At 38.9% G+C, this 16,308-nt stretch overlaps 1 protein-coding gene across 2 annotated transcripts in view; it reads left to right on the top strand.

Moving 5' to 3' along the window:
- The window catches only part of MIB1 (MIB E3 ubiquitin protein ligase 1), a 173,627-nt gene that overhangs the window by 145,320 nt on the left and 11,999 nt on the right, over positions 1-16,308 (top strand). For both annotated transcript variants that reach the window (XM_069099761.1, XM_069099760.1), the window contains exons 18-20: positions 7,462-7,540; positions 10,760-10,873; positions 13,137-13,237. In XM_069099761.1, coding sequence (XP_068955862.1) covers positions 7,462-7,540; positions 10,760-10,873; positions 13,137-13,237 — 294 coding nt within the window. The remainder of the gene's footprint in view (positions 1-7,461; positions 7,541-10,759; positions 10,874-13,136; positions 13,238-16,308) is intronic.

Genomic DNA, 16,308 nt, shown 5'->3' on the forward strand with positions numbered 1-16,308 from the left:
AGAGTGTAGGGGGACCAAGCGACCAGTCTGAGGGGTAATCACTCTTGCTTTAACCTGCTTGGATCTGGATTTCAGTCTAGGGTGGAGGTCTTGGAGTGTGTGTCCAGCTTGCCAGAGCGTGTGGAGGCCTCAGAGAGGGCACCCATCTACCTCCAGCAGCTGAGAAAACCCCAGTGTTTAGGACGAAAGCTCCTCTGTCTGGTGGCAGAGTCCTACTGTGGCAGAAAGCCCAGAGGTCAAATGACTGAGGGGCGACATGACCAGGCAAAGGAAACAAAGCAAACAGAAGATTCCAACATTAGACTCCTATATTGGGGACAAAAAGGATCAAAGCATGGAACAGGAGAAAGTCAGTGAAGTCAGAACTCCTGCACCAAAAGGTTCAAAGGAAAATACAAGCTGGTTACAGGCCATAGATAGAGGACCTTAAGAAGCAGATAAGAGAAGTGGAGGAAAAAATTGGGAAGAGAAAGAGAACAATGCAAGAAAATTACAAAATGTGAGTCATCAGCCTGACTGAGGAAAATCATACTTTAAAAAATAGACTAACTCAGATGGCAAAAGAGGCTCAAAAAGGCAATGAGGAGAAGAATGCCTTAAAAAGCCAAATTTGCCAGATAGAAAAAGAATCTCAAAAGCTCAATGAGGAGAATCATTGCTTCAGAATTAGACTGGAGCAAATGGAAACTAATGACTTTATGAGAAATCAAGATGCTGTTAAACAGATCCAAACAAATGAAAGAATAGAAGGCGATGTGAAATATCTCATTGGAAAAACCACTGACCTGGAAAATAGATCTAGGAGAGATAATTTAAAAATTTATTGGACGACCTGAAAGCCATGATCAAAGTAAGAACCTAGAAATCATCCTGCCCTGATGATGAAGAAAGAAAACTGCCCTGATGTTTTAGAACCAGAGGACAAAATAGAGGTTGAAAGAATCCACTAATCACCTCCTGAAAAAGATCCCAAAAAGAAAACTCCTAGGAATATTATAGCCAGGTTCTGGAATTCCCAGATTAAGGAGAGAATATGACAAGCATCCAGGAAGAAACAATTTGAATATTGTGGAAACACAATCAGGATAACCCAGGATCTGGCAGCTTCTACATTGAGGGATTGAAGGGCTTGGAATGTGATATTCCAGAGGTCAAAAGAGCTGGGATTAAAACTAAGAATCAGCTACCTAGCAAAACTGAGTTTCATGTTTGAGGGGGAAATATGTTCATTCAGTGGAATAAAGGACTTTCAAGTATTCTTGCTGAAAAAACCAGAGTTTAATAGAAAATTTGACATTCAGATACAAGAAGCAAGAGAAGCATGAGAAGGTAAACAGGGAAAAGAAATCATAAGGAGGGGTGGCTAGGTGATGCAGTGAATAGAGCGCCGACCCTGGAGTCAGGAGGACCTGAGTTCAAATTCGTCCTCAGTGTGATAGTAATGGCATTTAAAGATTCCCCTGTATTGGCTTGGTTTTTCAAATTGATTGTGTTAAGACCCAGAGCTTGTTAATCCCACCTGTGGGATGGACTTGTTGATGTGAAAAGAGAGTCCTGAACTGGGAGGAGCTGGTGACGTAGATTTGGAGAGACAAGAGAGAGGCAGAAGAACTCTTTTTTGGAAGCAGCACCCACGTGGAGGCAGAGAGAGAGACGGAGAAGGATTGCTGGTGGCCGCTTTGAATTGCCCTGGACTTTTGAGACCTGCCCCCTGAGCTGCCAAGGACTGAGGAGACATGGCTGTTTTGCTGGTACTTTGTCTGTCTGTTTTGATGTTGTTTTGCCAGATTTGTCCACTGGTGAAAGACAGTCCTGTTGAAGAAGTCCTGGAACCTGGCTGTTCGCTAAAAAGCCCTGAGACTGTCCTGCAGACAGAGAGTGAATACTGTCCACTGGTGAAGGACAGTGCTGTTGTTGCAGGGGTCTGGAGACTGTCCTGCAGACAGAATGAATACTGTCCACTGGTGAAGGACAGTGCTGTTGTTGCAGGGGTCTGGAGACTGTCCTGCAGACAGAATGAATACTGTCCACTGGTGAAGGACAGTGCTGTTTTTGCAGGGGTCTGGGAACCTTTCTGTTGGTTCAGAAGCCCTGAAGAAGGATTTTCTTGTTGTATGTTTACAGAAATCCTGGGAGAGGGCTTTGCTAATGTTTTCAGGGGTTCTAGGACTGTTCTACAGACAGAGGATGAATTAATGAAGGGACTGGCAGCGTATCTTGTGGCCTTGCTAAGCCTTGTCTCCCCAGGAACTAAGATTGCTGAGAACTTGCCTCGCGTCAAGATGAAGAAAAGACCTCCATTTGGGTATTAAATGCTGTGTTTAAACTTGATGTAACTCTGGGGTAGATTCAATTGAGATCCAGGGGTGGGGAACTTTTGACCTTTTTGTGCTCTGTGATTGACAAATAAAGGTATAGCCTAGGGGTGGAGAAGTATTTAGACCAGGGACTGTAATTGATTGAATGATTGGAAGGTCCTGGGGTGGGGTAGTCCTTGGAGATTATTTAATCACATTTAGTAAATGCTGTATTTGGAATGATGTCATGTTTTGATCTTCTCTGTTCTTGGTTGGTCACTGAATAAAATGGAGAGCACCTATGCTGGTATTTTGAACCTTGGGAAGTTGCCTTTCCTTGGTGTTACATTACACTCAGACACTTGACACAAAAACTAGCCATGTGATGCTGAGCAAGTCACTTAACCCTGATTGTCCTCCAAAAAGAAAAAAAAAACCATAAGGAACTTATCAAAGTTGAACTATTTACATTCCTACATGGAAAAACGATAACTGTAACTGATGAAACTTTTCTCAATATGAGAATAGTTGAAGGGAATATAAATATATGTTCACATATATATGTCTGTATAGGAAGGTATGTGGGCATATGAATACATATGTGAATGTGTGTATATATTTTTACAGGTATACATAGATAGAGGGCACAGGACCAATTTAATAGGAAGGGATGATACTTAAAAGGTGAAATTAAGAGGTGAGATAGGAATATAATGAGAGGAGATGGGGAGAGAAAAAATGGGGTAACCTATCTCATATAGAACAGGCAAGGCAAAATGGTTATAATGGAGGGGAAGAACAGGAAGGCAAAAGGGAATGGGTCAACCTTATTCTCATTGAATTTGGCTTAGGGAGGGAATGACATACACACTAAATAGGGTATCTCACCCTACAGGAGAGTAGGGGGGAAGGGGATGAGAGGGGGATGATGGTAGGGAGAGCATGCTCAGGGGGAGAGAAGTTGGAAGCACCCACTTTTGAAAAAGGACAGGATCGAATTAGAGAATAGAACAAGTGGGAGGTAGAATAGGAGGGAGGGGAATATAGTCAGTCTTTTACAGTATATCCACTATTGAAATGTTTTGCATAGCTCCACATGTACAACCTATACTGAATTGCTTATCTTCCCAGTAAGGGTGGGTTACAAGGGAGGAAGAGAATGAATCTGGAATTCAAAGTTTTAAAATCAAATGTTAGACTATATATGCTATTATTAATATCATTTTACATGTAACTGGAAAATAAGATATATAGGCACTGGGACATAGAGATCCACTGTGCCCTACTGGAAAGTTGAAGGGGGGTATGGGAGAAGATATAGGAGAGAGCAGATTGGAGGAGGGGATATCCAGTGGGATCGCTGTTTAGGGGTGGTGGTTAGGGGAAAAACAGGGAGAAAATTTCTAACTCAAAATCTGGTGGAAATGAATGATGTAAACCAGAAGTTAATAAAGCATTTGATTTAAAAGAAAAAAAGAAAATATCAAGGAGAAGAAGGTGATCAACAGTGTCAAAGACTAAGGAGAGACCAAAAAGGATGAGCACTGAGGAAAGGCAATATTAGATTTGGCAATTAAGAGCCTTGGTAGTTTTGGAATGAGCAATTTCAATTTATTGACGAAGTCAGAAACCAATCTATAGATATTAGTTAAAAAGAGAATGAGAAGAAAGGAAGTAGAGGCATCAGGGGAAGATAGCCTTCTTGTTTTGTCTAGCCAGAGAAGGCAGAAGAGATAAAAAGCTAGTGGGTATGGCTAGGTCAAATGAAGGCTCTTTGAAGATGGAAGAGACATGGGTGTGTTTATAGACAGTACAGAAGCAATCAGTTGTCAGGGAGAGACTGAAGATATGTGAGAGTAGGAGTGCTGGGGGGGGGGGGGCCTATATTGGAGAAGACGGGTTGGAATGGTAGCCTTTGTGCATGTGGAGGGTTTTGCCTTGATAAGATGAAGGTCTGCCTCGTCGGGTGAGATGGGGTGAAGTGAGAGATAATGGAAGAAAGCGTTCTCAGTGATGTGAGGTGAGGAGGGGAGAAGAGTAAGTTCTCAGTGAACGACCTTAATTTTTTGGGTAGATTATGAGACAAGGTACTCAGATGATTTGGGTGCACGGTGGGAGTAGGAGAGAGGTCAGGAACACAAACAAGAAGTTTTCCTACCACAACCTTATATTATTATCCACATTTTATGTGTGAGCATGTAGCAGCAAGCACCCCAGCGTCCCCAGGGTGGCTGCCAACACAGGTTCTTAGATCTTCTTTTCTAAAAGAAAGCAACTCAAATGGGTTAACAGGCTTACTTTAATCAGTCAAACAAACATATATCATTTACCTAGTTCAGGGGAAAAAGGTTGGCACCCCAAACTTCAGAGTATACAGACAGAAGTTACAAAACAGAGAAACAGATCAAGCAGACAGGCTTCCAAACTGTCCAGCCATTACATCCATACCCAAATCACAGTTACCAGAGAGGGAAGCATCAACATCTGGGTTTTCAAAGCCCGGGGGCTCTCAATGGCTGCCCAGAGTCTCATCTGGTAACGTCACACAACACTTCTCAAAGTGAGCCCCAAAGCAAAGCCTCACATTAGGGATCATATAGCCTTCTCCTGGGTCAGAGAATGTAACCACCCTCTTGACCCACTGCCTACTCACACAGCATCAAGGTGTGGCCGTTCCTGAAAAACAAGCCTCCTGCCACAGGCTCCATGTGACCACATTCAGCCTGTTAGAGTATATTTTCAAATCCAGGAAGGTTCTCAGTGTCCCTTAAGCCTATCAAAGGGCCTAGGGACAGGGAAGATGTTTAAATTTGCATTTCTATTACAGAGTATAATGATGTTCAGAGATTGTGGCATTCTCAGGGTCATCCTTGTGGATCTGGAAGTTGGATCCAGGCCTTCTGACTGATTCACAGTTGTTATTCTGAAAGGAGAAACTTGCAGTAACCTGCGTAGATAGTTTTTTTTTTTTTGGCTTTTTGGCTAGCTCCAGTAGCGAAGTAACTATGTTTGAGCTGTAGGCAGGTTTACCTCTTATAAGAAAAGGCAAAGAGGTGAGAGGAATTCCTGTTTTCTGGGTTCTCAAAAAAAATTCCATTCTTCATACCCGACTTATGTGGCTACTTTGTGCAATTCATTGCATTAATTTCTGGGGTTGCAACCAAAATAGAAACTGCCTTTGTGGAGCTTATATTTGGATGGTAGCAGCGTTATGTATGTAAAGTAAATATAAAATAAGTATGAAGCAATTGCAGGGGTAGGGAGAACATTAGCTGGAGGAATCAGGAGAGGCCTTTTGTGGAGATAGAAATTGAGGCGACCCTTGATAGGAGCTAGGGCTTTCTGAAAGGTAGAGGTGAGAAGGGAGAGAATTATAGACCTCAAGGACAGTTGGTATCAAGGCAAAGAGGGAAGATGGAATAAGAAATGTTGTGTTTATGGAATAGCAAATAGGCCAATTGAACTTAGAACATAGAGTGCATGATGGGGCATAATGTGCAGTTACTGTGGAAAGTTAAGTTGGAGCCAAATTGTGGATGACTTTAAATGCCAAATAAGGTCATTTGTATTTTTTCCCAGAGGCCACAGGGAGCCACAGAAGCTTTGTTAAGTAGAGGAATGATAAGGTCACATTTGAGCTTTATTTAGGAATATGCATTTGGTAGTTATGTACAGGATGGATTGGATAGGGGAAAGACTGGAGGAAGGGAGACCAATTGGAGGGGGTATTGTAATAATCTAAGGGAGGAATTGAAGGCTTGAACTAGGGTGATGCCTATGCGAGTAGAGAAGACAGATTAGATTGAGAGAGTTGTGGACATAGAATTAAAAAAAAACACACTAAACTTAACTGATTTGATATGGGAGGGAAGTGAGGGAGAATGAAGATGACTTTGAGGGTCACTAGAAGTATAATGGTGCCCTTAATCAAATAGGAAAATTAGAAGCAAGTGTTTGGATTTAGGGTAAAAGAGAATATGTGCTTTTTGAGAGACCTAGAAGGATATCCAGTTGGCATTATGGGATTGATGCTCAGGAGAGAGATATAGATTTGAGGGTTATTTGCATAGTATCATAGTTGAACCCATGGTAACTGATAAGGTCACCTAGAGAGAGTGTAGAAAGAAGAAAGCCTATGATAGAGCCTTGAAACTCACCAACACATAGGAAGCAGAACATGGATGTGATCCTGCAAAGAAAACTTCAAAGGAAAGTTAGGGAGGAGGAGAGCCAGGAGAGAGAAATGTTTTAAAAACTGAGAAGAGAGACATCCAGGAGATGATGACCACTAAGTTTCAGAGTAGTTAGTAGTAGTAATAATAAAGAATGATAATAATAATTATTCCCATTTGTAGTGTTTGAATTTTTGGACAGCACTTCACTTATATTCTCTCTCATTTGATCTTCCCAACAATCCTGGGAAATAGGTGCCATTTTATAGCTGAGGCAACTGAGATGTAATTGACTTGCCTAGGGTCATACAACTAGAAAGTATCTGAGGCAGGAGTTGAACTTGGTCTTTCTGACTCCAGTTGTAGTGTTTAGCCACTACGCTTGGCAGGAATTCCCCATATAAGCTAAATCAAGGAAAAGGAACCAAGTAAAATGCTGATCTAGACAATTTGGGATTGAACTCATCTGTTAGGATAAGAAAAGTACTCTGTCAATTTATGTTTCTGTGCCTTTATATGAATTTTATTTTTCCTTGATTTCCTTGAAAAATTACTTTAGAAAAATATCCAATCTTTTTTGAGAGAAATAAAGTGAGAATAGTAATGTAGGGGGGAGAGAGAAGGGGAATGTGAATAGCATTCAGTGGTGGTGGATGTCAGCAATAGATGGTGGTTCTGAGTCATAGAGAAAGTGATGTCACACTCCATTTTGAACTCTGATAGCTCCTTCATTTGTGGATTTTGAAATCCCAGTTCTACCTGAAATTTTTACACTCAGGAGAAATAAATTTGGGTAGATATAAATGTTAGATCCCAGGTTTGTGTATGGTTTAGGGTAAGTGGGATGTGAGCCCCCTGAGGGCAGAGATTCTTAAATATGTCTGTCCCCAAAATTCAGCGCATGTCTAGCACCTAGAAGGGGAGTGCATGCTTATTGCTTGACTAATACATTCACTGGATATCTGCCCTAATGCCATGGCCTTCTTCTACAGATTGAAGAATGTGTGGTATGCTCTGACAAGAAAGCTGCTGTTCTTTTTCAGCCCTGTGGCCACATGTGTGCTTGTGAGAGTAAGTATTCCTAAGCAATACCACATTACAGTGTGTTGTAAGAATAGAATATAAAAGGAAGTCTAACTCCTTTTTGTCCCCAGATGTTACCTCACTAAAAACCCTAATCTGTTAGTATTTGGAGGGCATTTCACTGCTTAGCATTTGCTTCCCTATTCAGTATATAAGTTTTTCCTATGTTTTTATGTTTTTAATAAGCTGATTCTTCAGTCCTCCACAGGACTCTAAATAGAAATTATTGACTTACCGCTGCACATTATCAGCTGTTGAAGTATATAGTCTGCAGGATGTCCCAGAAGTCTTAGTGCGGCTTAATAGCTTAAAACTACACTAAGACTCAAGGGACATCCTGTATAAGTGATCCTTTTTTTACTCAGTAAAGTTTAGTTCTGAAAAAATATATGCAAACAAATTTTATTTAAAGAGTATTTTGTTTTTGTTATTTACAATTGCTTTTTTGAGAGCTGCCTTTTTATACTTTGAACCACTTAAAGTACATTTAATTTTTTTTTTACAAAATTAACATACTTACCTGTGATGTACACCAACCTTTATATTTCTGCTTGAGCCTTTACCAGCTATTACACCTCTTTTCTACTTTCTATTACTCTTTGTGCCAAATGATGTCACAATAAAATTAGTTTTTGTGGAGATACAGGCAAAAATTAGATCACATTAGCAACATGTATTCCTTTTTTCACTCCCCTAATCCTTTTAAGTCCAGTTTTTGTCCTATGTACCATGTTCTTCTCTCTACTGTTTTGTTCTTTTCATTGAAGGTTTTGCAAAGGTTTTAAAAACCATTCTTCTCACTTGAACAGCTTCAGGGTACAGTAAGTTACATTCCTAAATAATTTAGTAAGCAGCACTTAGTAAACTATCTAGATAAGATAGTAATTAAAGTAGTAAAGTGGCCTGCTCTTGACCCATCATTATGAAACATATTTGTTAATAAAGACACAGCTGGAGCTTTCTAACTGTGGTGACACGCCTTCATTGTTGCCCTCCTATTTATTGCAGGACTAGTCTGAGAATTCAGAATTGTGACTAGTCTTTGCTGTTCAAAACCACAAATAGGAGGGGAAATATGATCTTTGTCAAGTAAGTATATCCAGTTAAGGTTTCATAAGCTAAAATGACATTCTAAATTAAATTTAGAGGGTAGTGAGCTCATTTTTGTGAAGTTAAACTTTTGGAAGGTCTTAAAAGGTAATTAAAGGAAAGCCTAATTTGAGGTTACAAAAATAAAGTTTATTGAGAACATCCTATATAGTATGATAATTGATAACCTTTTAAATTTGAAAAATATTTTCCCTAAAACCATACAACAATTCCAAGTTTCTGTACACATTCAGCTCCTACGTAGCATGTTCTGTATGGACAGATGATTTACCTATTCTTTCCCACTTTCATTGGGTTACACTTTATTTTGGGAGTATACCTTTGGTGTACCTTGTCAGAATCCTTTGGAATCAGGAGATGTCAAATTAGAATTTATCCTATTTACCCCTAATCATTCAGTGTCTTTTCCTTTCCAAATACTAGTGGGTGATAGGAAGCTTCTAACTAGACTCTTCTCTAGGCAAAGGGATGAGTTAGAAGGCCATGGAATGATTCACATAGAGTAAAATAAAACTTTAACTCTGAGCCATTTTCCTCAGTTTGTAAAATGAAGAGGGTTGGATGAGACTATAATTATGCTCCCCTTTAACTCTAAATTCTGTGATGTTGTAACTTTTCTCCAGTGCTGTCACTTCAGCAGCTTTTACTTTTTCTTTTTTAAGATGTGTGTTTTGCATCAATTTTCTTTTCTTTTCTTTTTTTTGCTTTTTGGAGGGGTGAGGGCAGGGCAGTTGGGGTTAAGTGACTTGTCCAAGGTCACACAGCTAGTAAGTGTTAAGTGTCTGAGGTTAAATTTGAGCTCAGGTCCTCCTGACTCCAGGGCTGGTACTCTATTTGCTGCGCCACCTAGCTACCCCTTGCGGCAATATTTAAATACTAGAAAAGATACTTTTTCACTGCACCAATAATTTTAGATATTTGTAGCCAAGGATTCAAAAGAATTAAGAATAATGTGTAAAGCTTCTTATATAATTGTACTTGTAGTACATATGAGTGTTTCTTTGGGGAGAAAAAGAGTTTTATTCAGACTTAGTTTACAAGCCATGAGTTACCTTATACTTGAGTAGTGGAAAAATGGCATTATAGAGTCTGAATGGGAAAAAAATCTCAGTGGTCATGTAGTTCATCTGTTCAGATTGTGAATCCCATCTGTGATATTCCTAACAAGTGTAGCTTTTGCTTTTGAAAAGAGTTCAGTGGTTGGAAACTCATTATTCCCCAAATGCTCCCTAGCCCCACCCCTAGGGCAGCCCATTCCATTTTTTAACTGCTCTGGTTCTTAAGAATGTTTATTACTATGGTGCTTTCATGATACTCTTTGCATAGAAACTATTTTTCAGTTAAATAGTAGCTATTATTTTTACTCTATTGCCTCATTTTGATAGAAACAGCAGGAAGAGAATGGTTCAACATAATGCAGAAATTTTGGAGTACAGTATTTTGCATCAGAAAAGAATTTTAGAGAGAACTACAGTGGGCTTACAAGCAACCAGTAGTCAGTCCAAGGCAGTGCAGTGTATTGGTAAGAGGTAGGCAAATTCTAGGATCATTCTGGTATTAATTTGTATTTTGAAAGGAAGTCTCCCTTTTCTTTCTTTACTACATTAAACTTCTGAAATGAATATTATGTTACTTATTTTTAGAAAAAAATTATTTACCAGAAATACTAGGTGAGTGTAGTTAATCCTTAAATTATGGACCAACTGATTCTGGTTTCCTAAAAATGTAGGAAAGGTTTGATTTTTGTTCTAAGTTCATTACATGTTTAGTAGATACAATTGTTATCTTCCTGGTAGCACATCAGTGTAGTTAGTAGGGATTAACTTAAAAGTTATTTAGATTAGATTCAAGAGTCAACTGCAAGGGGCGGCCAGGTGGCTCAGTGAGTAAGAGCACCGGCTGCAGTGTTGGGATGACCTGGGGATCAAATCTGGGCTCAGATACTTAGCACCACACCCAGAAATAACTGGCCGTGTAACCTTGAGCAAGTTACTTAACCCCGATTGCTCAAAAAAAAAAAAAAAGAGTCAACTGCAGAGGAAAGGGTAATAATACATGTCTCTTGTCAAAATAATGTGCCTGTCCCTATTTTTCCAGACTGTGCTAATCTGATGAAGAAATGTGTGCAATGTCGAGCAGTAGTTGAACGGAGAGTACCTTTCATTATGTGTTGTGGTGGCAAAGGCTCAGAAGATGCCACTGATGATATTGGTAAATTTATTTTCTTAAACATTTTTTTGTCCAGTTAGACCCATTTCATTTAATTCAATTCAATAAGCATTCATCAAACTCCTGCTTTTAGGAATAAAAGACAAAAATTAATGTTCTTGTATTCAAGGAAGTTATGCTCTATTTTCTTCTGTATCTCCTGATTCTTAATAATAAACTATTTTCTCGCACATAAAAAGGATTAATATACTTGTTGGTCTATTGTTATAAATTAGTAGTCAGAAAAAAAGTTATTTTAACACATTTGTATGGTGACTACAAAACTGAAAACATTTGAAAGACGTTTCCTCCAGAATGAAAAAAAAAAGGATAAATAATTTTAAAAGATTATAGCTATATCTTTGTTTCAGTAAATTAGAAATGTGGGTCAGAAAATTATACAACTTTTTCCCAAAACGCACCTTTTGTATGAAGAGTGAATTATACATTTTGTTTTTATCTGGGACTCTGATATAAACTGGTAGCATATGATTATTTCTTATGATATGGTAGAAGGGAGCATTAATGTAGATAATACCGAATGTTGAATTGTAGATATTTATTCAGGACTTCTCATTTCAAATACAGCTGTAAATGTGTCTTCAAGTAGAGAAAGAGAATATGGCAGGATGGGACTGGTAATGAAATAAGATACCTTTTTTTTCTATTTGATATAAAACTATATGTTTAGCACCCTTTCATTTTTTTCATCTTAATACCATTATTAACAAGAATCTAGATTCCTGTAAAAACGATCTCCCTAGCTGAACAAAAGCCTTTTTTACATAAAAGGAAACTAGGAAAATGTCCATTCTCTTTGCACTGGAGAGTCCATTAATGAACTTGTACCTTAAGGAAGCTGTCAATAAGAAAAAAGTCACCATATACACCAGAATATTTACAACAGCACTTTTTGTGATAACTAAGAATTGGAAATAAAGTAGGTACCCATCAATTAGTAAATGGCTAACAAAAGTATGGTATATGAATATCATGGAATATAACTGTGCTGTAAGAAATTATTGTGATGACTATAGAGGAGCATGGAAAGATCAATACGGCTGATATAGAGTGAAGTAAGCAGAACCAAGAAAGCAATACACACATCAAAGTAAATGGAAACAACAATGACATACCCCAGAAAAAGAGTATATAGCAAAATTATAAAGATTAAGCATGACTAGAATGAAGAGATATGAGAGGATGTCCCCAATCCATCCCTTCATGGAGATTGGATCCACAGGTGTTACGTACTGCGCATGTTTCTGAACTTGTTCAGTGAGTTGATTAGTTGTGCTGGGCTCTTTTCCCTCTCTAAAAAACAGGATTTGTTACGTGGGATGGTTCTCTGGCAGAGGGAGGGAAATACTTGGAACAACTGTGAGGATATAAAAAACATAGAATATCAAGAAAAACTCAGTCTTTTTTAAAAAAGGGAACAATTTTGGGGTAGAATTATCTTCCATTGCTTCCCTCAATCTGTGCCCAAAGTCTTCAGACCCAAAGCTTTTACTAGTTACTCTTAGACTAGTACAATATATAGAGAGTAAGCATAATGGAGATATGTATGAGTCTGACAAGGGGAAGCAAGGAAAGTCATATAGAAATTATTCCCAGGTCTATTGGGTGGATAAGTGTTGACTTCAATTTAAAATCTTTGTTGTGACTTAATTGCAATCAGGCATTACAAATGAAGCAATCTGCTTTTTATGTTGCTGTGCCAAATATACCCATTGTTTAAAAGAGTCTTGTTTTAAAAACCAGCCTGATAATGGCCATTTCAATAAAACATTTTTTTCTATATAAAGAATTCATATAGAGGCAGCTAGGTGGCACAGTGAATAGAGCACTGGCCCTGGAGTCAGGAGGACTTGAGTTCAAATCTGGCCTCAGACACTTGATACACTTACTAGCTGTGTGACTTTGGGCAAGTCGCTTAACCCCAGTTGCCCTCCAAAAAGCAAAAGAACCAAAACAACAATAAAAAAAGCCATGGGAGGCAGTTAGGTGGTACAGTGAATAGAGCACCGGCCCTGGTGTCAGGAGGACCCGAGTGGAAATTTGGCCTTAGACACTTGATACTAGCTGGTGACCTTGGGCAAGTCACTTAACCTCAATTGCCCTGCTTTCCCAAGCCCTCCAAAAAAACACCAAAAAAGCCCCAAAGCAATAAATAAATAAATAGATTAAAAAAAAAAAGAATTGGTATAAAGTACTTTAGCCAGTTAGGTGAGGGGGATGTAAAAATGCTCTGTCTATATTGCAGCAAGTGGAAACATTCCGGTTTTACAGAAGGACAAAGACAACACCAATGTCAATGCTGACGTACAGAAGTTACAGCAACAGTTACAAGACATCAAAGAGCAGGTAAAAAATATATTTATGTTAAAACACTGGTTTTTACCAATGACTTAAGAGAAGAGATTATCTGTTTGCTTCCTGAAACTAAAGCTCTATTTCATGCATCACATTTGTCCTCTAATTTAAATCTGGTTGATAGGAATTATTACATTGTATAAAAACTTGAAATATCAGTGTTATCTTGCAGCTAGAACAATCCTTATCTATTTCTTTTCTACCTATGCTTATAAAGCAGTTCCATAATAAATGACAATGTAGGGCAGTGCATATTTTCATATGCCAGATTAATCATATATTAATTGGATACAATCAATTAATTAAAATTCCTTATTTGAATGAATTAAATTAATATAATTAGATCAGTTTGCTTGATGAACTTGTGGCCCTATAAGTTCTTGATTTTGGTAGGAAACTAGATTCATTCTAAAATTTAAGATTGGTGCTAAGTTTTCATCTTTTTCTTTCATGTAAGAAATTCACAGGCACAACAGAGAAGTTATTTTTTGAAGAAAACAATGGTTTTTTTCCATGAAAGTTATTTTGCATCATTTTGTTTTGAAGTTCCTTTTATTGGAAGATATAAATATATTTTAAATAGTTTCAGAACTTCTTTAAAAAAGATTTACAATGTAGTGGATTTGTAAATTTTGAATTATAGTCAGGGAAACTTTTATTAAAAACTCTCCTCTGACACTTAATAGCTGTGTTTTCCATAGCCTAGCCACAGACATGATTTTGTATTAAACAGATCTGGGAATTGCATTGTTCTTGTAAACTCATACAAGTCAACAGTCTTGATATCAAACCCCAAAAAAGCTGATTAAATTTTGGACTGCCTTATGAGAAGCACATCTTCCAGGCATAAGGAAGTACAATAGTCTTGTTATAGGTTACTGTGCTCAGGTCTGGTACCATATTTCATGAAGGACAGTGAAAAGCTAGAGAATGACCAGAAAAGAACAAGGTGGCAAAAAAAAAGCCTCAGATTTATGGCTTATAAAAATTGTTTGAAGGAACCAGAGAGGGAGCATGGCATAGTGGGTACGGTATTGTATTTGGAATTAGGAAGACCTGAGTTCAAATCTCATCTCACTGTGTGACATTGGGCAAGTCATTTAATCTTAGTACTTCAGTTTCCTCATCTGTAAAGTAAGAATATTGGATTTGATAACATCTGATCTCTTCTATGACTAAATTCATGTTCCTATGATCCATTCCAACTCTAAACTGTGATTCTGTGAAGTAGGAATATTTATCTTGGGAGATGAAAAGTGTTGGAGGACATGATAAACTGAAAGTCTGTCAGTTGGAAGAGGGGTTAATCTTCTCTTTGCCTCCAGATGGCAGATTTATGCACATTGAGCAAATTTAGGCATTATACAAGGCAGGACTTAACTGATAATTAAAACTATTGAACAATAGAATGGGCTTATTTGGGGAGGTTGTAGGTTTGTCCTTATCAGAAGTCTTCAGACAAAAGTTGTAAAAAAAATTTTCAGATACAGGTTGTAGTATATGGCCACTAAAATTCCTTCCAACTTTGAAATTTCAGGATTATGTGAGTAGGCATGGGGATAGATGGAAGAAGAGCATGTTGTGATGAGAGTTCTGGGACATAGAGGGCAGAGAAGTGCTCATACCTCCATGTAAATGCTTCCTCTTGACGGTGAGGTCAGGGCACAAAATCTGCATGTAATCTGTGCAGTATGAAGGAGTAGGTCATGAGAGTTGAAGAGATTGACAGATTGTAAGGCCAGAATATTTGAGGAAACTTTGGTGTATATATGTTGAAGTTTCCAAATTTGAAGTTGGGGTTGATGAGAAAAAGATTATGATTGAGGTTCTGAATTCCTTGAAAAAGGAAGTGAGAAGAATCTGAGGCCTGGTAGTTAACTGTACTTAATGATTTAAAAAGGGTGATAGAAGTCAAAGTAATGATCTTCAAAGTAGGAAAAGTTGCTGGGTGATGGCAGAATCTGGAGGATCTGGTGGTGTCAGCGAAGACAAAGGGATCTTCCACTTCCTGACCTATTACATTGGGAGAGGTTTGCCAGCCTTCTGAGGTTGTTTTAGAATATGGAAGGAAATGGCTAAGGAGAGATGCAAAGGGATGTTTGTTTATAGAATTAGGGGCTCCAGGGAAGTTAACAATCACTGATATTTATATAATTTTCATTACATATTAAATTATCATTTGATTCTCACAATAACCCTGGAGAATGAGGGGCAAGAGATAGTGATGAATCCAAGATGACTCCTAGTTTGGGACCTCGAGGGACTAGAAGGATATAGTGTTGTTTGCTACAATAACAGGGAAGGTGGAAGGTAGGGACAGTTTAGGGGAAAGATAAGTTTTGGACATATTTTGTTTACGATGTCTACTGGTCGAATGTAATCGGTCAAGATGGCAGAGTAGAAGCAGGACTTCCACGGGGATCCAGCTCCCACCTCCTCCAATCATGTACAGGGTGACTCTGAACAAACTTTGGAGCTATAGAACCCACAAAATGATGCAGAGAAGCTAACCTCCTTCTGAGGACAGTCCAGCAGGCCGGCAGGGAGTGGCCAGGGCTGCGCTCTGGGAGCCGGCCAAAGCCCCTTGAGAGCCAGAGGATTTTAGCTTCAGTGCAGGCCTGACCAGCAGCCAGCTGGAGGGACTTCAGATCACCAGCAGCTGTAGCAGTTTCAAGAATGATCAACCCATAGATGCCTAGGACAACTGAGAGGTCAGTACAGTGTGCACTTTGGGATCCAGTAGTTGGGAGAGCATTTGGCCTTTATCCCCTGGAGGGAGAAGCTACTGAGGCACAGCAGCCATGCAGCTACAGCCACGTGGCCGCTTCAGCTTGTGGCCTGCAGATTGTAGGGGGACCAAACAACCAGTCTCAGGGGTAATTGCTCTTCCTTTAACCTGCTTGGATCAGAATTTCAGTCTAGGGTAGAAATCCTGGGGTGTGCGATCATCTTGCCAGAGCGTGTGGAGGCTTCAGAGAGGGCACCTAACAATACCTTCGGCAGTTGAGAAAACCCCAGCGTTTGGGATGAAGCTCCCCTGTCTGGTGGCAGAGTCCTACTGT

Source organism: Petaurus breviceps, unplaced genomic scaffold, assembly GCF_028583685.1.
Source record: "Petaurus breviceps papuanus isolate PSGF00001 unplaced genomic scaffold, PetGlider_PUasm1.0 38, whole genome shotgun sequence".
NCBI classification, from domain to species: Eukaryota; Metazoa; Chordata; class Mammalia; order Diprotodontia; family Petauridae; genus Petaurus; species Petaurus breviceps.